Source organism: Chironomus tepperi, unplaced genomic scaffold, assembly GCF_022539635.2.
Source record: "Chironomus tepperi strain 1889 unplaced genomic scaffold, CSIRO-AGI_Ctep_v1 contig_74, whole genome shotgun sequence".
NCBI lineage: Eukaryota > Metazoa > Arthropoda > Insecta > Diptera > Chironomidae > Chironomus > Chironomus tepperi.
The window spans coordinates 1,112,094-1,134,009 of NW_027226196.1; the positions used below are offsets into that span (position 1 = coordinate 1,112,094).

At 32.7% G+C, this 21,916-nt stretch overlaps 1 protein-coding gene across 2 annotated transcripts in view; it reads right to left on the reverse strand.

Moving 5' to 3' along the window:
- LOC139085590 (GTP-binding protein Di-Ras2) overlaps positions 1-18,750 on the reverse strand; it is a 28,279-nt gene extending 9,529 nt beyond the window's left edge. For both annotated transcript variants that reach the window (XM_070633677.1, XM_070633676.1), the window contains exons 1-3: positions 18,590-18,750; positions 1,404-1,920; positions 1,159-1,326 (exon numbers count right to left, since the gene is read on the reverse strand). In XM_070633677.1, coding sequence (XP_070489778.1) covers positions 1,159-1,326; positions 1,404-1,574 — 339 coding nt within the window. In that variant the 5' untranslated portion in view covers positions 1,575-1,920; positions 18,590-18,750. The remainder of the gene's footprint in view (positions 1-1,158; positions 1,327-1,403; positions 1,921-18,589) is intronic.
- Positions 18,751-21,916: the final 3,166 nt, after the last annotated feature.

Here is a 21,916-nt window from a genome sequence, read left to right on the forward strand (position 1 = left end):
TGCTTGATATTTCAAATGGCATTTGGTATCAGATAATTGACAGATGCAGAAGCCAGCGATATAATGCCAACTTTAAAATTGTCGTCTAATTTGAGGTTTTTCAAAAATTGAAAAGTTCAATTTTTAAATTGATTACAAATATTAGAGATTATCTCTCATAATTAAGATTTGATTCTTCATAATCATATAAACGGTGAATATGACAGTTAAACTCAAAATTTTTTAGTGTTATTCTATTTTAAAATCATTAAAAACTAGTCAGGTTTAAAATTTTTGAAAATTTAAATCCATCATTAAATTTTTGACAATACATATTAAGCTTAAAAACACTGAAAAAAATTTATTGACTTTTAGTCGATTTTCGGGAAATCGATTCGGTCCCGAAATCCCGGAAAAGTTTCGGGACCGGGATTTCGGGAAAGCATATTTACAATGATTGAATCTAGTCGAGCATGACATTTGGTATCAATTGGCAGAGGAATGTGAATTATAATAATTAAAATGATCAGCAAAGTAAGTAAATGAACAAAAAGTTCGATGCAAGACTCTACAACAATTTGGTTGACTTCCGTCGATTTAAAGATGATTCGAAATTAACTTGGATCGAATCGAATCGAGTCATCTTCATCCGAGGATGTGAATTGAATTTAAAATGATCAAAAATGAACAAGAATGATCCAAATTAATACAAATAACAGTCAGGGGCGTATCGAGAAATTAGGTTTGAAAACCCGCTCATCCCAGAATGCAATTGATCAATTCTGAATCAAAATCGTCTCATTGAATCCTTGAACATTCTTGAATTCACCTAAATCGACTTCAAACGATCAAAACAATTTCAACTCAATTAAACTTTACTTTAAATTACAATTTATTATTTACCAACCGCGCTAATGTAAGAAAAATATCAAAATCAATACAACAAGAAACCCCTCCATTATATTTTGCACCAGGATTCGATTTATACAAAGTAAGTAACAAAAAAGAGAGAAAAAAAAATGTTGCCTAATTAAAAATTGGATGGGTGAGTGGACATAAAATGAAGGCACAATTTTTTAATGGAACGAATGACGATGAAGCAGCATTAATTAAAATAGGGAGCACAAAAAAAAAAGTTTTTGCTGATAAAAGAGAAAAAAAAGGAAAAAAAATCAGTACCTGGAAATCAGCCCTCTGTTCTCTTATTTCCTCAAAGCACTGTTTAACAGATGTAAAGCTTGGTGCTGATGTTACGGAATAAACAAGCAGGAAAGAATGTGCGGTTGCTATTGACAGTCTTCTCATTGCCGGAAATTGCATATCGCCCGATGTGTCCAATATATCTACCTAATTGATCGTATTTCCGTACATATACATTGGATACTAATTAATAAATGATAATAATATTGTTTATGTCACAGTACCTTTAATGTAACAGCTCCTAAGTCATATTCTCGATTATGTAGATCCTCCACTGTAGGTCGATATTTATCATTATAAGTTTTCGTTAAAAATCTTCGTACTATACAACTCTTGCCAACATATGGCCCGCCTAATAGCACCAGTCTGATACGTTCAAAATCTGACATTATCATTTACGACAATTGGAAAAATATGTACTGTACTTTTCACTTATTCGACCTGGTTTATCGTCTCATAAAAAATTGTGTGTGAACAAACAGAAAAAAAAAATTATTAAATTTTATGACGTTTCGCGTATTTCAACGACTTTCAATTGTGCTTTTCAATGCTGACTGTAATACTTTTTTTGAAGCGTATACGAAGCAAAGAGTCAACGCGAAGGATATAGATGGGAGAGTAATTGAATATTTTTTTATGCGAATAATGTTCCTCTTCTATGTTTACATTTTCTCGATACTTTTTTTTTTTTTGGCCTTTAACGATGGATTATAGCAACAATCGTTTGCTAGATGAAAATGGCTGTAATAAAAGAAGTAGAAATGGTTAATGTAATGGATTATTGGGGTTCTTATAGCGCATTTTTGTGGTAATATTATGCTGTGTTCTGTGGGTTTGCAGTCGTGATTTTGGCTTTGAAGTTCATTTGGAATTGTCGAGTTTTTTTGGAAATATTTTTTGATTTTTCTGACTATTTTGTCAATATTCAAATGGATTCTCTTTGTCCGCAAGCTTAGGCAACAGATCAGTAACTTGTTTTGTGAAAGTTCGTTGGTTTGATTCCCAATAGCAGCTGATTACCCTTGACATAGAATATCATGTGTCGTTTGTACTCGCGAAAAACACACAGCGTGGAAGACTTTTGTCCATTAAGCTCCGACTGGATGTGCAATATCCCGCCTTATCTACGCCCTGCTTCAAACATAGACAATTCACCTGAAGAGTTAGCTAATCGATCAAAAACTAGTCATAGTCTGGTGTGTCTCTGATATGCTGTTAGATTTACATAAATCGGATACAGATCTTCAAAGCTGACTTTCTGGTCGAAAATTGTGCAGCAATAGAGCCAGCTTCAGGCAACTTATTTAGGAGGTCGTGAATCACAATTGATCTGAACAACCAGCGAAGTAAGTAAGTAAGTAAGTAAGGATACAGCATCAAGTCAGAGTCACGCTGATTCAGGCTGGATTTTCGATAGATTAACCAATTTTTGCTATTCAGGTCAAATATAATCTCTACACCTCTACTGAAATCACTAACATTGGGATAATAAATTTAAGATTACTTTATAAATGTAATGAAGTAAACATATTTAAGGTCAGGTACAGCATAAATATCCCAAAAGGAAAATCATTCGGTTATCTCAATTTTTTATACCTTCATTATCAAAAAAAAAAAGCGTAGACCTTTCAGAAAATACTTGAATTTGTTTTCGAGCTAAACCTTTGCCTTTGCCTTACTTCTTTCCTTCCTTCCTTCGCATCAAAAAAGAAGAAATGTAAAAAAAAAAGTTCAGTGCTTCACGAAAATTGCTTTATCCTACAAAAGAGCCTTATTTATCCAATTTTCCAAGCAATCATCTCAAAAGTCATTGTGAATATAGGCATAGACACAGTTATTGAATTTTTTATTTGGATTTTTGAAGGATTTATGTGTTGAGATGTTTGAAGAAAAGTGAGTTGTAAAATATAGAATGTGTCTTGGGGTCTTGTGCTGCAGCCTCAATGCCTAGATAAAGGAAAAATACGTTTTTATGTCATTTTAAGTGATTTGAGAGGTTTTGTTTGATCCCTTGAGACTAATTCAAACTGCCTTTGGGACAAATTCCATGTTTTGCCGTAAAAGTGAGTCAATATCAGCCACCATGATGCCGTTAGGTCAACATCCCGTCTTATTGTAAACACGACGATGTACGGGTACCTTAAAGAACTTGTTATACTGTTCGGAATTGAAGCACCAATCATCATCAAAAATTCACAAACAGCAAGCCACAAAAGTGTCTAGACATCAAAAATTATCTCTCCACATTCATCAGCTTCTTATTTTGATCGGCACTTTTTGAAATATTGCCTAAACGACGGTCAATCAGATAATATACTTAGCACCAAGCTGCTTTCGGCACTGAAAGTGCCGAGTTGTAGGCCACAATTAAATTATTGCTGATCGAATCAAAAGCTGTAGTTAGATTTTAAGTTTTGTCGCACCATTGATTTATGACAAAATGCTAAAATTCACTTGATTTGTTCATCCTAAAGCTCCAAAAAAACATCACCCAAATCACATGTCAATTGATACCACAAAAATGCGCTAACGGAATCGAAATTGTCATAATATAGAACGGTTATTAGCCATATAATTCTATTTGCATATATATGTGTGTCTGTTTTCTGTTTTTTACATTTCCATATCGCATAAATGCCTTCCTTATATTGATGCTTCCTCTTTGAGCACATAAAATATTCACTTTATCACAAAATTCCTGAATTTAAAAAGGCATGTGATGATTGAAAAAAGTAGACTTTTTATGGTGAAATTTTCATCAGATGGTTTCATGAATAATAAACAGTCACGATACTTGCAAAACCATCGACTTTTTTTCCCCGTTTTCTGCATTAATTGAAAAGTTTAATCTGCTGGATTTTTATGGATGGAAAATGGACTCAATCTAAATACCAAATTGAAATCTGCTAAATTTAATTTTATTAAATTCCAATTTCTTTGTTAATTCTCATGGTAATTTAAATATTTTTTTTATGCGAAAAGTCATTAAACTTTCATCTTACGCGTGACCTGCAGTAAATTGAGATAATTGCAAAAAATGAGATACCAAAAGGGAAAAGACACTCAAATGATGAACAGCAGAAGCGCATTTTCATGAAGATTCATTTAATATTCAGAACGGATATTGAGAATATGCTTCGTTAAATGAGAAATATTTTATGACTTTTTAGTCCTCGTTGCTTCGTGATCATCCTCTTTAAATCCTTTTCTTTTCAACCTTTTAAATCCCTAATGCGATGAAAATTCAAAAGCATGCAAATTGTGAGAAATTTTTAACATTTTTATTTTATAGACTTGTGCTTGGCTTATCATTTGTTAATTAAATACTCTAAGGAAATTTTATGATTAGCTCTTTGTGATGTGTTAAGGAATATTTTAATGCGTTTTCTTATCGGTAATTTTATTTTTATTTGCAAGAAGGCAAATGAAATCTTCATAAAATGAGGAAAGAAATACTCTGGTCGTATGACAGCAATTTTGAGTGTTTTTGCATCTTAAGGGAGTTGGAATTGAAAGATTTGATGATAAGACAGAGGATTTTAGTGTGTAAGGATATTCTTCAAATCTAGTACTTCAAAATTGTAAGCAGAGCGCAACCAAATGTGTGTCAGAATAGGATGACTCAAACAATAACACATATAACTGCTCCAAATAGCACAATTTGATTAAACAATCAAAAATTCGGTCCCAAGCCAGCATAACTCTGACTTTATTCCAGATTCAGTTCAAAACCGGCACCATACCAGAGCAACGCTTGTCTTATATCGGATTTTGAGTTAATTAAACGATTTGTACTAATGAGACAGTCGTTACTTCTTCTTAGAGACCCTTAAATGCCAAACCATGGATCCACCATCAAAATCCATCAATGTTCTGTCTTTAAGATCCAATATCATTTCAGTAATCAATCCATAGAACATGCAAACCTTAGAATAGCAAAATAACCTAACGATTACATCATTACTCAGCAATAAGTTCAAATATATCTCCAATAATTTCATTACTTTGCGTGCCAATCATATTTTATAGATACACGTGCAACTTTACAGATACTGAACTAAATGTAATAAACAGAATGAGAGCATCCTTGTTTACGTGATGTTGTATATGGTTACTTGAAAGGAAACAGCAAATAAAATATCAGAAAAGCTTTCATGAACAGCAAAAATGGTTGCAATGTGCTGTACAAAAACCACTGCACTAACTCATAATGTTTTTAAACTAATCACGGATTTTACAACTAGTAAATTTATGGTAAATTCATGCTGATAAATATTTTTCAACCACAAAATGCATTGATGTTATCATGATCTAGCTCGTTCCACTCGACATAAATTTATTGCGCTCTTCTATCATATGAAGCCTCGAGCTATGTAGTCAGTATTGTAAAATTTATATAGATTTGTGAAAAAGATATGGATTGAAGCTACTAGACAACCTGACAGAAAAATAACCGAAAATTGACATTAGAAATTTTTTTTGAAACATGATCTGAGGATCTATTAACATTTGAACTGCACACCACATGATATTGGCATTATCTGCTGAAATTCCATATGATACCAAGAAATACCATTAAAATGATAGTATCACAAGCCTTTTCCATAAGAAGATTTACCACAACATATAATATTATTCAAATCAGACATAACCTACTTCTCATATACAGGTAAAAAGGAAAAAGCAATAATTAAGGATTTTCAACATAAAATTGTCTAAGTTCTGATAATCTTGTGGCTCGTTTAATAGGCTTTGCGTGATGGTTTGTAAAACTTTAATGAAAGCTTAAAGACTTAAGGGTTTTGTAACGTTTATAGTTCATACTGCATGCTTCATATGTTAACTTGTTACACATTAGCAGAGTCATGAACATAAGAATACATAATTGCTAATTGTCTTATCTAAATAATGGTAAAGTCGTTAAGAAAAACTTTATAGATTTAACAGAAAATTTTAATAATGGGAAGCTTTGCCTAATGGCTATTAAAATAAATTTATATACTTGTGGAACAGTTTAATGTTTTAGAAAGTAAATGTGATAATTGTTAAATGAATATGAGATGGTTTTGGATTAAAGTTTTCATGAAAATTTATTGGTATGGAGTCGAGTAGAATCTAGTTGACTATTCTTTAGAAAATCCTGGTCTTGATCCGTGTTGACCTTAAGCTCTGCTTATCATGTAGTAAAATTTGGAAGAGAATGCACTGTAATGTAACAGAGTTGCCAAGACTCCACTGTGAAGAGAAAAAGAGTCAAATAAAATTTCAAAAACGAAGCTAAAATTCGAGAACTTCATGTTAAATCGTTCATTAATGACACCCCATGACACCGAAAATAAAAACTATTAAAAGACTTCCAGTAGCTCTGCACCACCATGTACATCCCCATCTTAATGAATTATTGTACGTCTGTGAATGACCCTCTTAATGTTCATCCAAAAAGGATACAGTTCAGTACATTAGCACTTGTTAAAGAGCCATGTTCAAGTTCCTGTCATGTGCTGTTCAAATTATCCATTAATATCATTTTAAACAACAGCTGTAATTGAAGTTTGCAACATTTTATTGCTTTATAAGTATCAAAAACAGTATCCATTATAAAACAAGGCATTCCCATTAATTGAACTTGAATAAACCATTAAAAGCTTCAAAATATAAATTTTGCATAGATTGCATAAACTAATAAGTCATTGCAATCAACAGCAGTGAACACATGCTTTATATTATCTTAACAAGTTGGGATGTTCAAATGGGGAGATTTAAACTTATGCTGTGAACTAAATTTTGCTTATGACATTTTCCATAGTAATTGATATTGTAAAAGCCTGCATGATGTCTCGTGATCGACACATACTTAAATGTTGTCTACACATTAGTCAAGCCAACTGTATAATTAGAATCATGCAGCGTCCGCCTAGTAATGACTGTCACTAGGTTGATACATGAATGCTGCTTCAAATGTACTGTTAGATGGACATAACTTGGTTCAAATTGAATGGTCGGCTAGGGTGACGTGTGTAGAACATTTGAGTGTGCGCTGATCGGTCTCACAATGCTTTTGCAGGATTAATGTTCGATTTAAATTTGCCAATGATGGTCGAGTCATAAAATGCGGCAAACAACACTTTTCACTTTAAAAATGGATCTTAACCTGATGCTAAGGTGCCGTTAGGACAATTTCATGTCTTAATGTTGATGCAACGTAGCGATGCACTAACAAACATGATGTTCTGTTCGGATATAAGGAAGTAAACTTCTTCTGCTAAACAAACAATTTACTTTAACTTATTTAAATATCCAAAATCTTTGTAAATCCATAATGTAGTCAACTTAAAGTTTTATATAAGTTTATAATTACTAATTTGCAAAGTTTACATAAAACCCATAACAATATCCAATCAATTCTGTAAAGTATCTAGTTATTACGTATTGTATAAAGTAAACAATTGAGTCATCAAAACTAATGAAAATATCTCATGCAGATTTTATCTTTATTTCCTTCAATAAACTCAATTAATGATAATTACTAATTACATAACATCATTTTAGGATCGATTAATTACATTTGATAGTAACAATTAGACTATAGTCTCCAAAAATTGAAGGAACCCAATGGCTTTATGACAATTATGAAAGCTTAATGAAGAACTTTCAAGCACTGCCATTAATTGTAGTCAATTATGCTTTTAAACTACTTCTCATTAATCTTAAAGCACAAAATTACTGTCAGAATATGCAAGGAGTTTCTTCTTAAAACTTCCATTAACTACAAAAAAAACTCATCGCCATAAAATGCAGTGATACAAAAATTTTCCCGCCGAAAAGATTAATGAAAGCCATAATGCGACATAATTCTTGTGAAGGTCTTATGTTAAAAAATTCAGACTGACATAATAATGATAATAAAAGAACTTATCCTCACCAAATTGCTTCTTCTTATAAAGCAACAAAAAAACGCTATTTTCGGAAGAAACTGTCCTGTACCCACTCTTAAAAGATTTACGAGTATAAATAATGTAAGAAGAAATTTTACAACTGCTACCTTTCAGTTTTTAACAAAAATGAGGAACTCTTCTTGTTGCGTAACATTTTGACTAAAGTATTTATTCTGACAAGTTTGTTGAAGTGTATGCTTGAGTATGTTGAGGTTAGTTACTACAAAATTGAATTATTTAGGGTCTATGATTTAAAATTCAATGATTATTATGATTTTTAAGGTGTAATCATGTATAAGAACAGCTAGATGAGGCAAATTTCAATATTCACTGCTAAAATAGGTGGGAAACAGCCGCTAACATGACATGAAGCGATTTTCTAGTGACTACCCCGAACAGACCATGATCCTTGTCACAAAATAGAGCATACTCAAGTGTATTGATTGAACTTACTCATGTGTATGCTCATTTACACTCATTTGTCTGCCAGGGTTCACTGTTTTAAGCCGGGTTTTACGTTATTTTACTGTCCGTAAATTAAGCAAATTTACAGAGATTGACAGTTGCTCAAATTTCTAGCTATAATCTAGCTCTACGTTGACCAGGAGTTGTCAAGAACTGAAAATTATTTACAGGAATACAAGCTATCTCAATTAAGGTTTCCCAAAGTCTCGGTCTTGACAATTTCTCGAGACCCAGACCATGACTTCCCGGGAAATTTCAACAGAGCCTTCTCGCCATCGGAAACCCTTAATCTCAACTACATAACTCCTTCCATTCCATTTTCAAAACTGCGCTTTATTTCCATAATCCCTTACCTCAACTTCAACCAACATTTTCCCTCTTAAAATCGAAACTTTTCTCCATATTTAATTCCCCCCGACTTTCATCTTTGTAGTAATCTATTAAGAGAAAATTTCCTCGAGATTGCTTTTCCATCAGATAAATTTTTATATCCCCACACCTCATGCTGTTCATTCTATCCATCTTACTCGCTTTCTTTAAGTCTTAAATTGAATCAGCATGAAAATAAAATGAAAAATTGAGACTCGTTAAACCTCATAAATATTTTTTTTTCTTCCCTTTCTGTTTTGCAGTTGTTGTGTATTAAGGCAGAGATTCGTTCGTTACTGATTTTTTAAGTCAGTGTTGTCTAAGTTGTTTGGTGCGGCACTGAAGCCACATCATGAACCATATCTCGAGTGTGATTTCGGTCAAGGCTTACCATTGAGGTGTGCAATAGGGCAAATAGTTTGAGCAACTGTGATTTGATTCTTGAGCATTTATTTGCATTTATTGCCATGATTCTAAGAATTCGTTTCCTTAAGAATACAAATGAATACACCGGAGAATATAAGAGAACACACAGTAAGACACAGGGTTGTAGCCAGAACAAGGGGGAAGGATGTTCGAGGCCAATACAGGGAATTCGTCCCTGTTGAGGCAGTTCCTCTAATTTTTACCTTCACTGTTTCAATTGTTGAGCATTTATATTCATTTTTGCTACTTTCTGCGTTCGAGATCCGACACGAACAGAAAAAAGTCAGTAAGCTCACAAAATTAATGAAAAAATATTATTTAAACTGATTTTAAAGATGAATCAGTGGGAAATAAAATCCCCATGAAAAAAAGTATCAAATGACTTTAGAGGTAGATGTCTAAAAAGGTTTAGCTTTCTAATTTAATTGATTGAATTCCTTAATGAACATAATTTCATCTAAAACGTTTGATCTCGTTCTCCTTTGTAATATAATCCATCCTCCATTTATAACTATCATTAAATAAAATTCTCGGTAGGTGGGATTAAAAAAAAGCGGGTAAGAACCCCATTCAAGAGTAATTAATGTCAATAGAACGTTTGAGTGACATTTGACCTAAAAATATTCAACGACTTTTAAAATCTGGAAGTCTTAAAAAAAATTACAAAAGTCCTCGTGTTATTGATCGAGGGACTTAAGCGCATTTTTGTCTCAGCGATCAGTAATTGATTAATAAGTCACTTCCAGACTTAAAAAACGAGATCCAGTAAGATCCTGGTCACATCTAAAGCTACAAAGCAAGATCCATTAGGATCCAAGTCACTTCCAGACCCACAAAAAAAGATCCAGTAGGATCCAGGTCACTTCCAGACCGACAAAAACAGATCCAGTAGGATCTAGGTCACTTATAGACCTGTAATGCAAGATCCAGTAGGATCCAGGTCACTTCCATATAATTTAACGGATTTTAATAATTCAAACCACATAACGGTTATGAGAAATTCAAATTTTGTTCAGTAAACACTGTTAAAAATTTTAAGAACATTGAAAAACACTGTAAAACAATGAAAAAACGTGTTGTTGTTGTATATGAAAATGAAAAATTGTTAATTATAGTATTTATGCTTTGATTTGAAACTTTTTAATGCCCGGCGCCGCAATAACTTTATGGCACTGATCTTTTAAAACCATTCCGAGCTCTCTACGATGTCTAGATAAAAAGTTTTTGACGTCAGCCGACCGAACGAACGACCGAACGAACGAACGACCGAACAAAGTGTCTTATTAAGCTACCTTTTTGAAAAAAATTTCAAAAATGCGCTAAAAATCCGTCTATTTATTTTCATTAACGAAGTCGATGAAGAACAAAAATTAGAAAAAGAAGCAGTAGCACCGACAAAAGTTAATTAGAGATTCTATTAAAGAATAAGAAAGTCTAAATGATTGATGAAAGGAAGCCATAAACTTCATCATGTCAATGTAAACAAAAAAAAAGTACGGTGGAAATAAAGTCTACATCTGCAAAAAAGGAACTTTTTTTTTGTGTACAAAAAAATTGAGAATAAAAAAAATTGGGATTTTTTTTTTATTGATGGAAAAAGAAATGCAAATTTATTGGCTTATTGAAATTGTATCAACCTTTCGTGTGCTGGCCCTTCTTCTTTCATTTATCAAAATTATTTTCTTTCTTCCATTTTTTTATGTTGTGCTTTATCTGATTTAAGGTTGAAATTGAGGTTGAATTGGATAATATAAAATTAAGCGCATTTGTGGTTATGTTGAGAATGATGAGAAACAATGTATTTGGTGGAACTGAAAACATTTGCTGGAAGGAGAGTTGAAATGAGGCTAAATTCATCGATAAACGAGTCTAATAAAGCTTTCTGCAACAACGCTTCCTTTGAGGAAGCGGGTTTGATACTAATTTTATCAAATTAAACTTGAATTTCTCCTGAATACGCTACTGACTCCAAAACATCCAACATATATGTACTAATATTATTACTATCTTAGAAGGAAGCTGATGACAGAGAAAGTGTAGCATTTGATATTATTAACTGATAAAGTGCATCTAGCTTTAGTACCAGTTTTAGACGCCACCTGAGAAAGTCAACATAATTCAGTATGCCATTCACTTAAAAGTATTAAAACCAGAGATCGACATAATCCCAAACTATTTTAAATACATCTGACATTCCATCAAAATTGATCAGTACAACCAACAAAGTTAGTAAAGTTAGTGTGTGCATGTTAAGACTAATCCTTTAATTTTATAAGCTCTTACTTGAGCTGAGCAGATTAATGGCGAATGTTAAGTAAAATTCTGAATCAATTAGGTCACTCAGCCTGATAAATCCATGAATGCAACCTCAATTTTCATATACTTTGTTGAAAAATCCTCGCTAAAGTCGAATTTCCCATCGATTTTCTAATACTATTGAAGAAAATTACAAAAGTACACAATCTTATCAACCAACTTCATCGCATTTTCAACGCAGCGATCATTTTGACTTAATAAATAATTTAACAATTCCAAAATCCACAATTCAAGTCATTGTCGTCAATTTATATTCCGCCAAAAAAGAACAATTTTCTGAGAAATAAAATTTAAATTCATGTAAAAGGCACCGAAAAGGAAAAAAAATCCTCTCAAATTCAATCCAACCCACATCAAAATCTGATAATCAAAAAGGTTGAATCCTTATCATAAATAAAATTACAAACCGCAAATAAACCGCATCTTAGTTTATGGACTTTATCGAAAGTAAAAATTTTAATATTTTTCGTATCGATTTTCCTTTTTCCTTTGTTGGATATTGGAGATTCTATCAAGTAACTCATCTAGATCGAATGATGTTTTTCATACACTTTACGAAAATGGAAAACTTTCATTTCTTCTTCTCTGCATGTAAATAAGTGAGCAGTAAAGTGTGCTTGTGTATTTACTGTTCTTATTCCTTTACAGCTATTGCCATTGCCATTGGCTGTGGAAGCTGTAGGAAAAATATGTAAAAGTGTCATATTAAATGTAATAATCGACCTACTGGGGCGATAATTTTGCCTGTTTAGTACAAAGTTCATCTATAGATCATAATAATGTATCCTCAGATGTTAGACAGTCAGCCACATCTCAGCAGTCAAATAAATGACATCATTGTGTCATATAAACTATTTTTTGTTCTGCTTTATCGTTGTTGATTGTAGGAAATGTCATTCTAGGGATGGATAATCATGGTTGAATGCAAAGTCATATTATGTTGACAGATTGCAGTTTAAGCAATTTTGGATGCAGCATTTGAAGCTTTTGTAACATTGCAAGCAACAAATTCAAATTTAGTTTCTAGTGAATTTCATCATTTTTTGATTTATTTTCGGATTGGACATGTTTATAAGAAAGAGTTCACACACAACAGACAATGAGCTTTCACAGACAACAGCCATCATGGGATCATGTGAGTATGCTCATTATCTATTAGGAAACAATATCAAAAACGCATCGCAGACCACCAATCCTCCACTTTATATGAACAACTCTAACTCGAGCAACACAAAGGAGAAGAACTTCCAACTGTAAGCCACTGAGGTATAAGAAGGTCATGGAGGGTATTAAGCTAATAGCTTACTCCTCACCAAAGCTTCACTTTCAAAAATTACAAAAAATTCTACCAAAACTCCAATCCAACATAAGCTCTACCATAAAGCTTCCATCTCCTGCCGTATGATTGTTGTAGAATCATTTACGGAAGATGGAAAAAGAAGAAAAGAAATTTGTGATAAGGGAAAAAAGAAGAATGTGAATACGTACGACAAAATGTAATGCGATGAAGCATGCGATGAATTGCCATAAGCAAAATGCTGCTTTATTTTGTCATATAATATGAAAGCTTTGCGAAAAAACTTGTAAAGAATGAAAAGTTCTCACAATACTGTCAATGGCTATCAGTGTACCATCTCAATCTATTTAATAATAAATTGACTATCAGGCGTTTTCCTTTCTTTCTTTTATTACACGTGGACTTGCTGTTCGGGACTCAAAAAGGGGGACTCTCAAGCTTGAGTCTTCCATCAATCAAACTTGTAGAATTTTTTGAAGATTTTTCTTGATTAAGAGGATGGAAAATGGGGTTTTTTAGGGTTTTCAGTGCTGATCTCATGAGGAAGCAAAAATCTCTGACTTTTTCAGGATAAATAGTGTAAGTTCATGCACTTTGGTCTGTCAGTGTTTTATTTCTTGTCTTTAATGTTGATGCTGTCTCATTTTTCACTCAAAAATCATTCATTTGGTCTGATTTATGGGAATAACATGAATTGATTTCCACATTATTTATTTTTATTGGCATTTTAGGACCGAAATTATTGATGAAAATTATTTATGAGATTGTCAAATAGCTTGAAATTGATGGTTATTTGGTTGGTGATTCTTGTTGCTGAGTGAGGATATCTTATGGTTAGGTTCTTATTTGAGGTTGATTCAGGGGGTATTCAGGCGTATTCAGGGGGAAGAGGATGTTATGGACAGTCTAACCTTCTTCAAACCCAGTCATATGTGAGTCGGCCCAATCAAACTGGATTTGAGTCAAATTCTGCTAAGCCCCTCATTAAACCCCATTCAAATTCACATAAACTGCGTTTAGTCCACAAACAAAAGTGATGACTTCCTGATTTTCATCCTATTATCTCAACTCGAGATGAAAATAACCTCACACATTTTTCCTTCCTTTTGTAAGTTTTTCATACTTTTCTTTTCTATAGAAATAAAATCGTTAAGAAAATGCCGCAAAAAATGCGGAAACTTTTTTTTGTGCCAAACACCACTCGCTGAAAGTTTTTCCCTCACATTCAGTTTTCTTCTTCTTTTTTGCTCGATTTCATTGTTTGTATAAATTGCTGATGTTGATGATGATTGTGCAATGAGTAACAGAACGCTGTTTCAACTCAAAATCCTCCCACGCGAATATATTTTTTCATGCTCGTTGCTTACGCTTAACAATAAGACACAGTAGAAAAAAATCATTTTCTCATCTCGCATTTCATTTTAATTTTGTATTTTCTCGTCTTCAATTCTTCAATTCCATCCCTCACTCATTTGCAGCGGTGTCTTTCAGCACAATATGGTTCGTATAGAGAAAAATCATTTAAATAAAACGTGACAATTTCAGCGTGATTTATATAAAAGCACATGATGACTAATGATGAGCAATTTTGCTTCTTAGACACAAGAAGAGTCACACGAATGGAACAAAATAAAAATATCTTGAATTTCATTCATTTCAATTATTCAGAAGAATGAATTGTGGATGGCTGATCGAATAATTCATTGCCGGATGGGTTTATTGATATAAATTGAAATGAAAAATTATTCCTAAGCTATCGTAAAATTTATGAACGTACAATAAGAACGCATCGTGATCTCAAGAGTTAGTAAGACTAAAACATTCCTATGAATAAAATTCCATATAAAATTTTTAGTGCATTTAACTGAAACTGAAGGTAAATGTGTGCACTTTTGCATTTAATTTAACTTCTTTCATGACTTATTGTAGCTCTGAACATTTCTGGTTGTCGGAAATAAGTGATGTCATGTGTCAAATGCAATAAGTGAGTAAGTAATATGAAATGACATCTGAAGTGTGAGTGAGATTGTCAAAAATTTACTCGCAACTGACACGGAAGTCAATCATGTTTCTAGATTTTAAGAGTTGGAGGTATGTGGAAGTTTTTGATTTTTTTCTAAGGCATATTGAGGAGGATAAGAAGGGCAAGTGAAACAAATGAATGAGAATCCGTCATGGCTTCATCATGGTTAGTTCTATAAGCTTCAATACCAAATAGAGACTGGATTTTACATTGCTCAAAAGCATAATAATGGCCCTCAAACCCCCTTCTTCTCCTGGATACTTCCTTGCTCTGACATCACCATGGATTGATACTCGATCGGCTTTCCGTTACTTGAATATTGAATATCAAGTACTTCTTTCAAAAAAACATCAAGTAACTCAAGTATTAAGCATAAGTAAAGTTTAAATCCCTAGATACCAATCATCCTCAGTTCCTCAGACTTATCACAACATGACACAATGACATCTGACTACTCAACGTTAATTAACTCTAGTCTACTTTAATAAGTCCTATTCTCTTATATAAATCGTCCAAAACAGAAGAAAAAACTTCAATGTCAAGGTTCATTAACAGATCTCAGCAAATTATCATCAACAGCAACTGAGACTAAGGACAAAATTTTTCCCCCAAATAACTGCATGGAAATGAAATCTTGCATAATAAAATCATTTGTAGCATACTCTTAAGGAACTACGTATAATGAACAAGTGTCACAGAAAGTGGAAACCCCTTAAGCCATTAAGCATGTCTTATCATTCCCCAAAATGCGTCCTCATAGATATACACAAAAGAGCTATCTTGTACCGAATTTCCATACATCCATATCAGAAAAATATTTGTCAGCATCTCTTTTCCTTATGATAAACATTTTCTCTTATGCCTACATACGCATATATTCTTGAAGACGTAAAAAAAGCTGAATAAAGGAATAATGAAAATGGAAGGAATGATTATGACTCTAATAAAAAAAAGACAGAAGTTGATCCTGCTTATAAATATTTCGTTTTTTTGACTAAATTCTCGCCATTTCCACTCCATCATCCCCTTTATTCCTTTGTCTCAACTCTCTTTTATGCAAAAAATGAAATGAGTTTGTGGCACGTTAGTGAATTAAAGAGCAATCAACATTTGAATCCATAAATAAACGTACGGGAAGGCAATGAACAGTAGAATGTGATTTGAATGAGATATCCCTTTTTGACTGACTTTTAACCGCAGAAAGAAAGATAAATTGGATTTATTCACGCTATATATGCATTAAAAAAAATAATACTTTCCAATTCTATGGCAGAAGATGGAATGAAAGGAGAATGAAAAAATTTGCACGTACACAGAATGTATGTCTGCAGATGTAAAGCTTTAGTCTATTATAAATGTATGTGACTAGATGAAATACTTTTTGAGTAGATTTTGATGGCACCAGGGTGACGGTAATGAAATAAAGCTTTAAGTGTGCGTACATCAAATTAATTGGATTTTTCTATGATTTTTTTTCGGGGGAAAGTGCTTCAATTTTGAGTGAGTATGAGATGAGTTTCAACTGGGCAGATTTGTAAATTGTTTGTTAAGTACGGTGAAGTTGGATTATCGTCGTCATTGGAAACAAGACGGCGATAGGCTGTTTTCTGGAATTTACCAAATGTAGGACGGAATCGTGTGCCCAGCGACACAAATGAAGAAGAATCCGCCAAGAAGCTTTTCAGACTCCGCTAAAGCTCTTTCAATAATGCCAAATAAAATCCACCTCCATGTGGTACTTAGCAATATTCTACTCGTATGGATGCGACTCAGCAAGACAAACCACTAATGAGCTTGCGGCTTTGGTCAGTAATCGCATTAAATTCAGAAGTTTTATAAAAAGCTTTTCACTTGTAAGTAGAAAAGTCATTAAGAATACTTGTGAAACTTCAACAGTTATCATAAAATAATCTACAATCATGTGCTGATCGGCATGAAAATCGAGAAAAATTATATTTTTAGAAAATCATGTTGCTAGAGCTATTCTCACTTTACCTAGATTTTACTTAGCTTTTGTATTTTCTACAATATAAGAAGATATGCAAATACTTTCTCTTCTCTAAAGAAAGTTTAAACATTATCTTAAGTTAATCATATTTCAAGATAAAAATGTCATCATCGTAGGGTGTCTATCTGTAGGGTTTCTTCTTTTGAAGATCTATTTCAAATTTATGATTCGCTGTTGTAATTAAAAAGAGCTTTGAAAGCTCTTCAGTTGTTCTAGATTAGTCAATTTGAAAGGTTACCTAAGAGATCTGTCCCTCTCTTATAATGTTCGCTTTTAATCGGTTCAGAACTTTAATTTTTTGGATTTGACCAAAAATTACACCTGTTTCACAAATCATGCATTTTAAATGAGCAGTAATGCATTTTTCGACTATTTCTTATGGTTCGTTCAAGGCTCCAGGCCTGCAGTTTTGTACGAACCCCATTAATTTTGCCTCATATTTGCTCTATACTTGCTGTTCATTAACAACAACATAATCTACATAATCTAATAGCTTTCTATCTTCAAAAAACACATATTCTCAACCATTCATTCCAAAACACTTCAAAAGGTAAAAATATCTCACAACAATCCATATAGGCACCCAAAAACCGTCATCAACATTCCAAGTGTAGTTACAATGACACAATTTATTGCAAGAATTTATTTTGCAACAATCATTTTTCATATTTCGTCATTCTCGTTTCCTCGCGTGCTGTTCTTATTCTCACACTTTGTTATAAAATTGCTATAAATTTTTGAAGACATTTTTTTTTATTTCGTTATATTAAGATTTCGTGTAGGAATTTTTGACATCTTCAATCATCGTCATATCCGGAAACATGAAATGCGACTGCGATTTATTTTGAGGACGTCTCTTTGAGAATCTAAATTAAGAATTCATACTTCTCGGGTAGGATGGCTATCAGTGAGTATATAGTCCCATGTAGGCTGTCTATTGGCACACTTTATGACAAGAATATTCTGTTTTTGGATCCAAAAATCGATAAACAGCCTACAGTTTACCTCTTATTTTTAGAAAAGTTTATAGTCTGCTAGGCAATGTATGGATAATAATAAACTTTTTCTTACAAGCTTTAAAGAACAGCTTTTATGGATTCGTCTGAAAACTCAATTTCAATACGCAATAATCAGCCTATCATCTCAAAAAAAACACTTATTGCATAATTTAATGTCTCACACGTGTCTATTATCCTCAACATAAATCATCATGAGAGACTGTCGACAAAAATTTAATGACCCCTTTAATTAAAACTTTTTTTTTTATGTCGCACTATATATTTCCCATATCCTGCAGTCAGATGATTAAGTTTTGATCTCTTTCTAGAATTAATTTCTCTTGTTAATCTTTTTTCTGACCTTTCGGGTCGTATGTTATATAAATGACGATAATTCAATTGTCTTTCGACAAACAAAAAATATTTTCGTCTCATTTCATAGATAGATATAACAATAAGAAACCGAAACCAATGCTGATGAAAGTTTCACCATAAATTAATTTGTTTTATTATTGTCACACAGCACACAGCACACAGCATAACAGAAATGGAATCTTATTTATTTTTATTTACATTTTTATTCTTTTCTTATTTTTTTCTTATTCTTATGCAAGAATATTTCGTGTCAAAACTGAATAGTCAATCCCTTTCCTATGGTAATCACAACCACAATCTCTTCTTTTATTTCACAGACTTGAATTTTAGAGACGTTTTCGATTTTTCCGTCCGATCACGTTCACGATAGAATCAAAACTGAATCAAGTTCTTCTCAAGTAGCTATCCAAAAAAATATATATCGAAAATAAAGTTTATATTTTGTTGTGCAGTCGACAAAACAAATCCTTCCATGAGAGAGGCTCACTTCCAGTTGAGAGAAAATTACAACTGGAATACAACAGGACCATGTGCTTTTTTTGGGTAAGCAAAGCTTTACGTTGCTTTCTTATGAACAACGATTGTAAGATGAGACAAAGGATGTTTATTTCCTGTAACTTGACACACATATGTACATTAAAAAAATTCCATATATATTCAGTGATGCGTTAAAATATTCCCCGCGGTACAATACATCTCTTCCTTGTTAATTGTACACAATGCAAAGTTAGACAAGAATTTTGTTTCTTTTGTAACAAGAATTTACTGCATCAAGAACAACTTTTTTCTTTCTTCTTATTCCTTCTTTTTTGTGAATTCACGTCAGAGAAAATGTTTTCGTGCATTTCCAGACAATGTAAAAGTAATGTTTGCTTTGACTGGCTGCAAAAAAGCATATAGAATGAAATAAAGTGTCGCTATGTGACACATAATTTAAATGTATCTTGAAAATACGTAGCTGTTTGAATGCCATGACATAAATTGTTTCAGAAATATGATAAAGGCATGGAATGTCGACAAAATTAATATGATGTGAACAAAGTGTGTGATTAAGATGATAAAATATAGTCAAAAGAAAATGTATTTTATAGGAACGAGTCCTTGATATTTTTTAATCAAGAAGACTTCAAAGTTTTGTGCTTAAATTACTCAACATCGCTGATTTACTGTTTAAAATGAGTTTTCTTTGTAGGTAGTTTCGCTGTGTTATATAAGTTTATGAAAGTTTAATGCATATATCAGTTTGAAGCAAGGTTTGATGTCACTAGGGGTTATTCGAGTACCGGAATTGAAATGTGGTATGCACCGGTGTTGCATATTGGTAATGCATTCTATTCAATTTAGGTATTAAATACCCTTGTCAACGTTATATTCTCCTAAAAAGCTCAAATCGGATAATCGATTAAAAATCCGGGACAAGATCAGTAAGACTCTGACTTGGGATTAGAGTTCTATTAAAAATTAGAACCATTCCAGAGTCATTTCGGTCGTGTGTAGAATTTTGAAACGATTAACCGATTTGTGTTACTCGAGTCTACTTTTCAAAACCATCTGTCTATAGAGTCAGTATTGCACTTGGGATCGGTAATTGACAGGCATAAATCAGAGATTGAATCAGTTTTAGGAGCCATGAGGAAGAGGCTATGGATCACAATTGATCTGTACGGCCAGCGAAGTAAGTAAATAAGTTTCCAAAACAAAATCCGAATCAAGTGACAGATCTAGTCTAAGGAATATGACTCTTCCTAAGACTATAAGTAGGTTTCGTCCAAAATTGAAGGCCTGCAGTCTTGGACGAACTCTAGGATACAACCGACAACTACAGGCCTGCGAATCTACAATGCAGGAAATCCAAGCATACGGTTCTTAACCGAACCTAACTATACAGGCTTTCAAAGGCCATAAACGCAAAATTTCGTTGCTCGGAAGCCATTCAACTATCTTAATAAAGAAGAATTCTCTAAATTATCTTACCAACCCTTATAAACCAGATAACATCGCTGTTTCAGAATTTAATAGGCAAACTTTTCTTTTGATTCATCTTCATGAGTTCTTCCTGACTATTAATTAAATTTTTTTAATGGAATTTAATACTTTCCTTTACATTTTGAACAAAAAAATCTTCAAATTTTACTGCACTTTGAATAATTATATTCTTAATTGCTGCAGCGCAGTATTCTTAATTGATATCTATGACTTTGTGCATGTCTATAATAAAGTGCAGTAATTTGAAAGAATGTGAATGAATGTTTATTGAATGTAATGCAAGCAGACTTCATTAAATAGTAATTAATAAAATTAATTAGCAAAAAATTCTCGACTTTTTTTCGTTTTACTTCCGAAGAAACTCTTTGGGGAAATTACATTTTTTCGTGACCTTATTTTATTCATTAAATGCCCCGGATGCTAGTTTAGGAAGTTTCTGAACTTGAAAGTTGTAAAATACTAGAATTACTTAAATGTGTTTTTTTTTTTCAGGTACATAAGATGTAGGATGAATGAGTTGGTATGCATTACGTAAAATAATTCGAAAATAGCTTTCTAATGCTAAGATTATACAGCTCATATCTGACGTCATGTAGTTCATTCACATGATATCGATGAAATGTTCTGTAGAAAGTAAATCAACCTACATTTTATCTGTCTGTTGTCGTCTGTTCATAATCCTTAAACAGAGCATTATGTGCAGGAATGCAACTATTGGGTATGAGGAAGTCTCACCTAAGTAAGGCTCCACCACGGAGCATTTAAAGTACCGCTTAACCTGTTTTATGAATTCCAAAAGGAAGCCGCTTAATTTTGGCACTCATATGGACGCTAAATAGATCATTTGGTGTCCTTTCCATTCGGTATTCATCCGTGGCATAGCTTCCTTCATTTGTATCGCTCGGGCCAGCCTAAGACCCTAATTTAATCTGTTTATAGATGCAAATTCACAATTACCAATTACAAATGATTCCCTCAAAATGAAGTGACCTGAAAAATCAATAGCTACATACGACTTCCTGCCCATATAATCCCACACACACACATTAATCATTAACAGACGTTACCATAATTGTGAATATCAATTCATTGTCATTTGAATAATTACTTTTCCATCCATATTTAAGGTATTATCAGCACCAATCAGCACTCCTAAAATTATTCGTAACCTCATTGAAAATACAAAAACTTTTCGTCATTTGTTATTTCATCTGGTTTTTCACATGGTCAGTATGTTATTTTGCAATATTTTAACATTTGACAATTGTCACTGTAGATACAAAAAAAAAAGCATATTGCACAAATAGTAATGAATGAGGGATGTACAAAGATAAACTTTTCCAATTAACAAAAAGTCACAAACACATCCAATTTTGTTGAATATGACAAACCATGTATGTATTTATGCATCAATAAGTTGTTTAATTATTTGCTACTATAACAACTCGGTTGCTGTCATGAGACTCAGCCTCATTCATTCGCTGTTGAATAAATCTTATGCAATAAATGTAAATCATCAGCTGAAATTTTAACAACTTT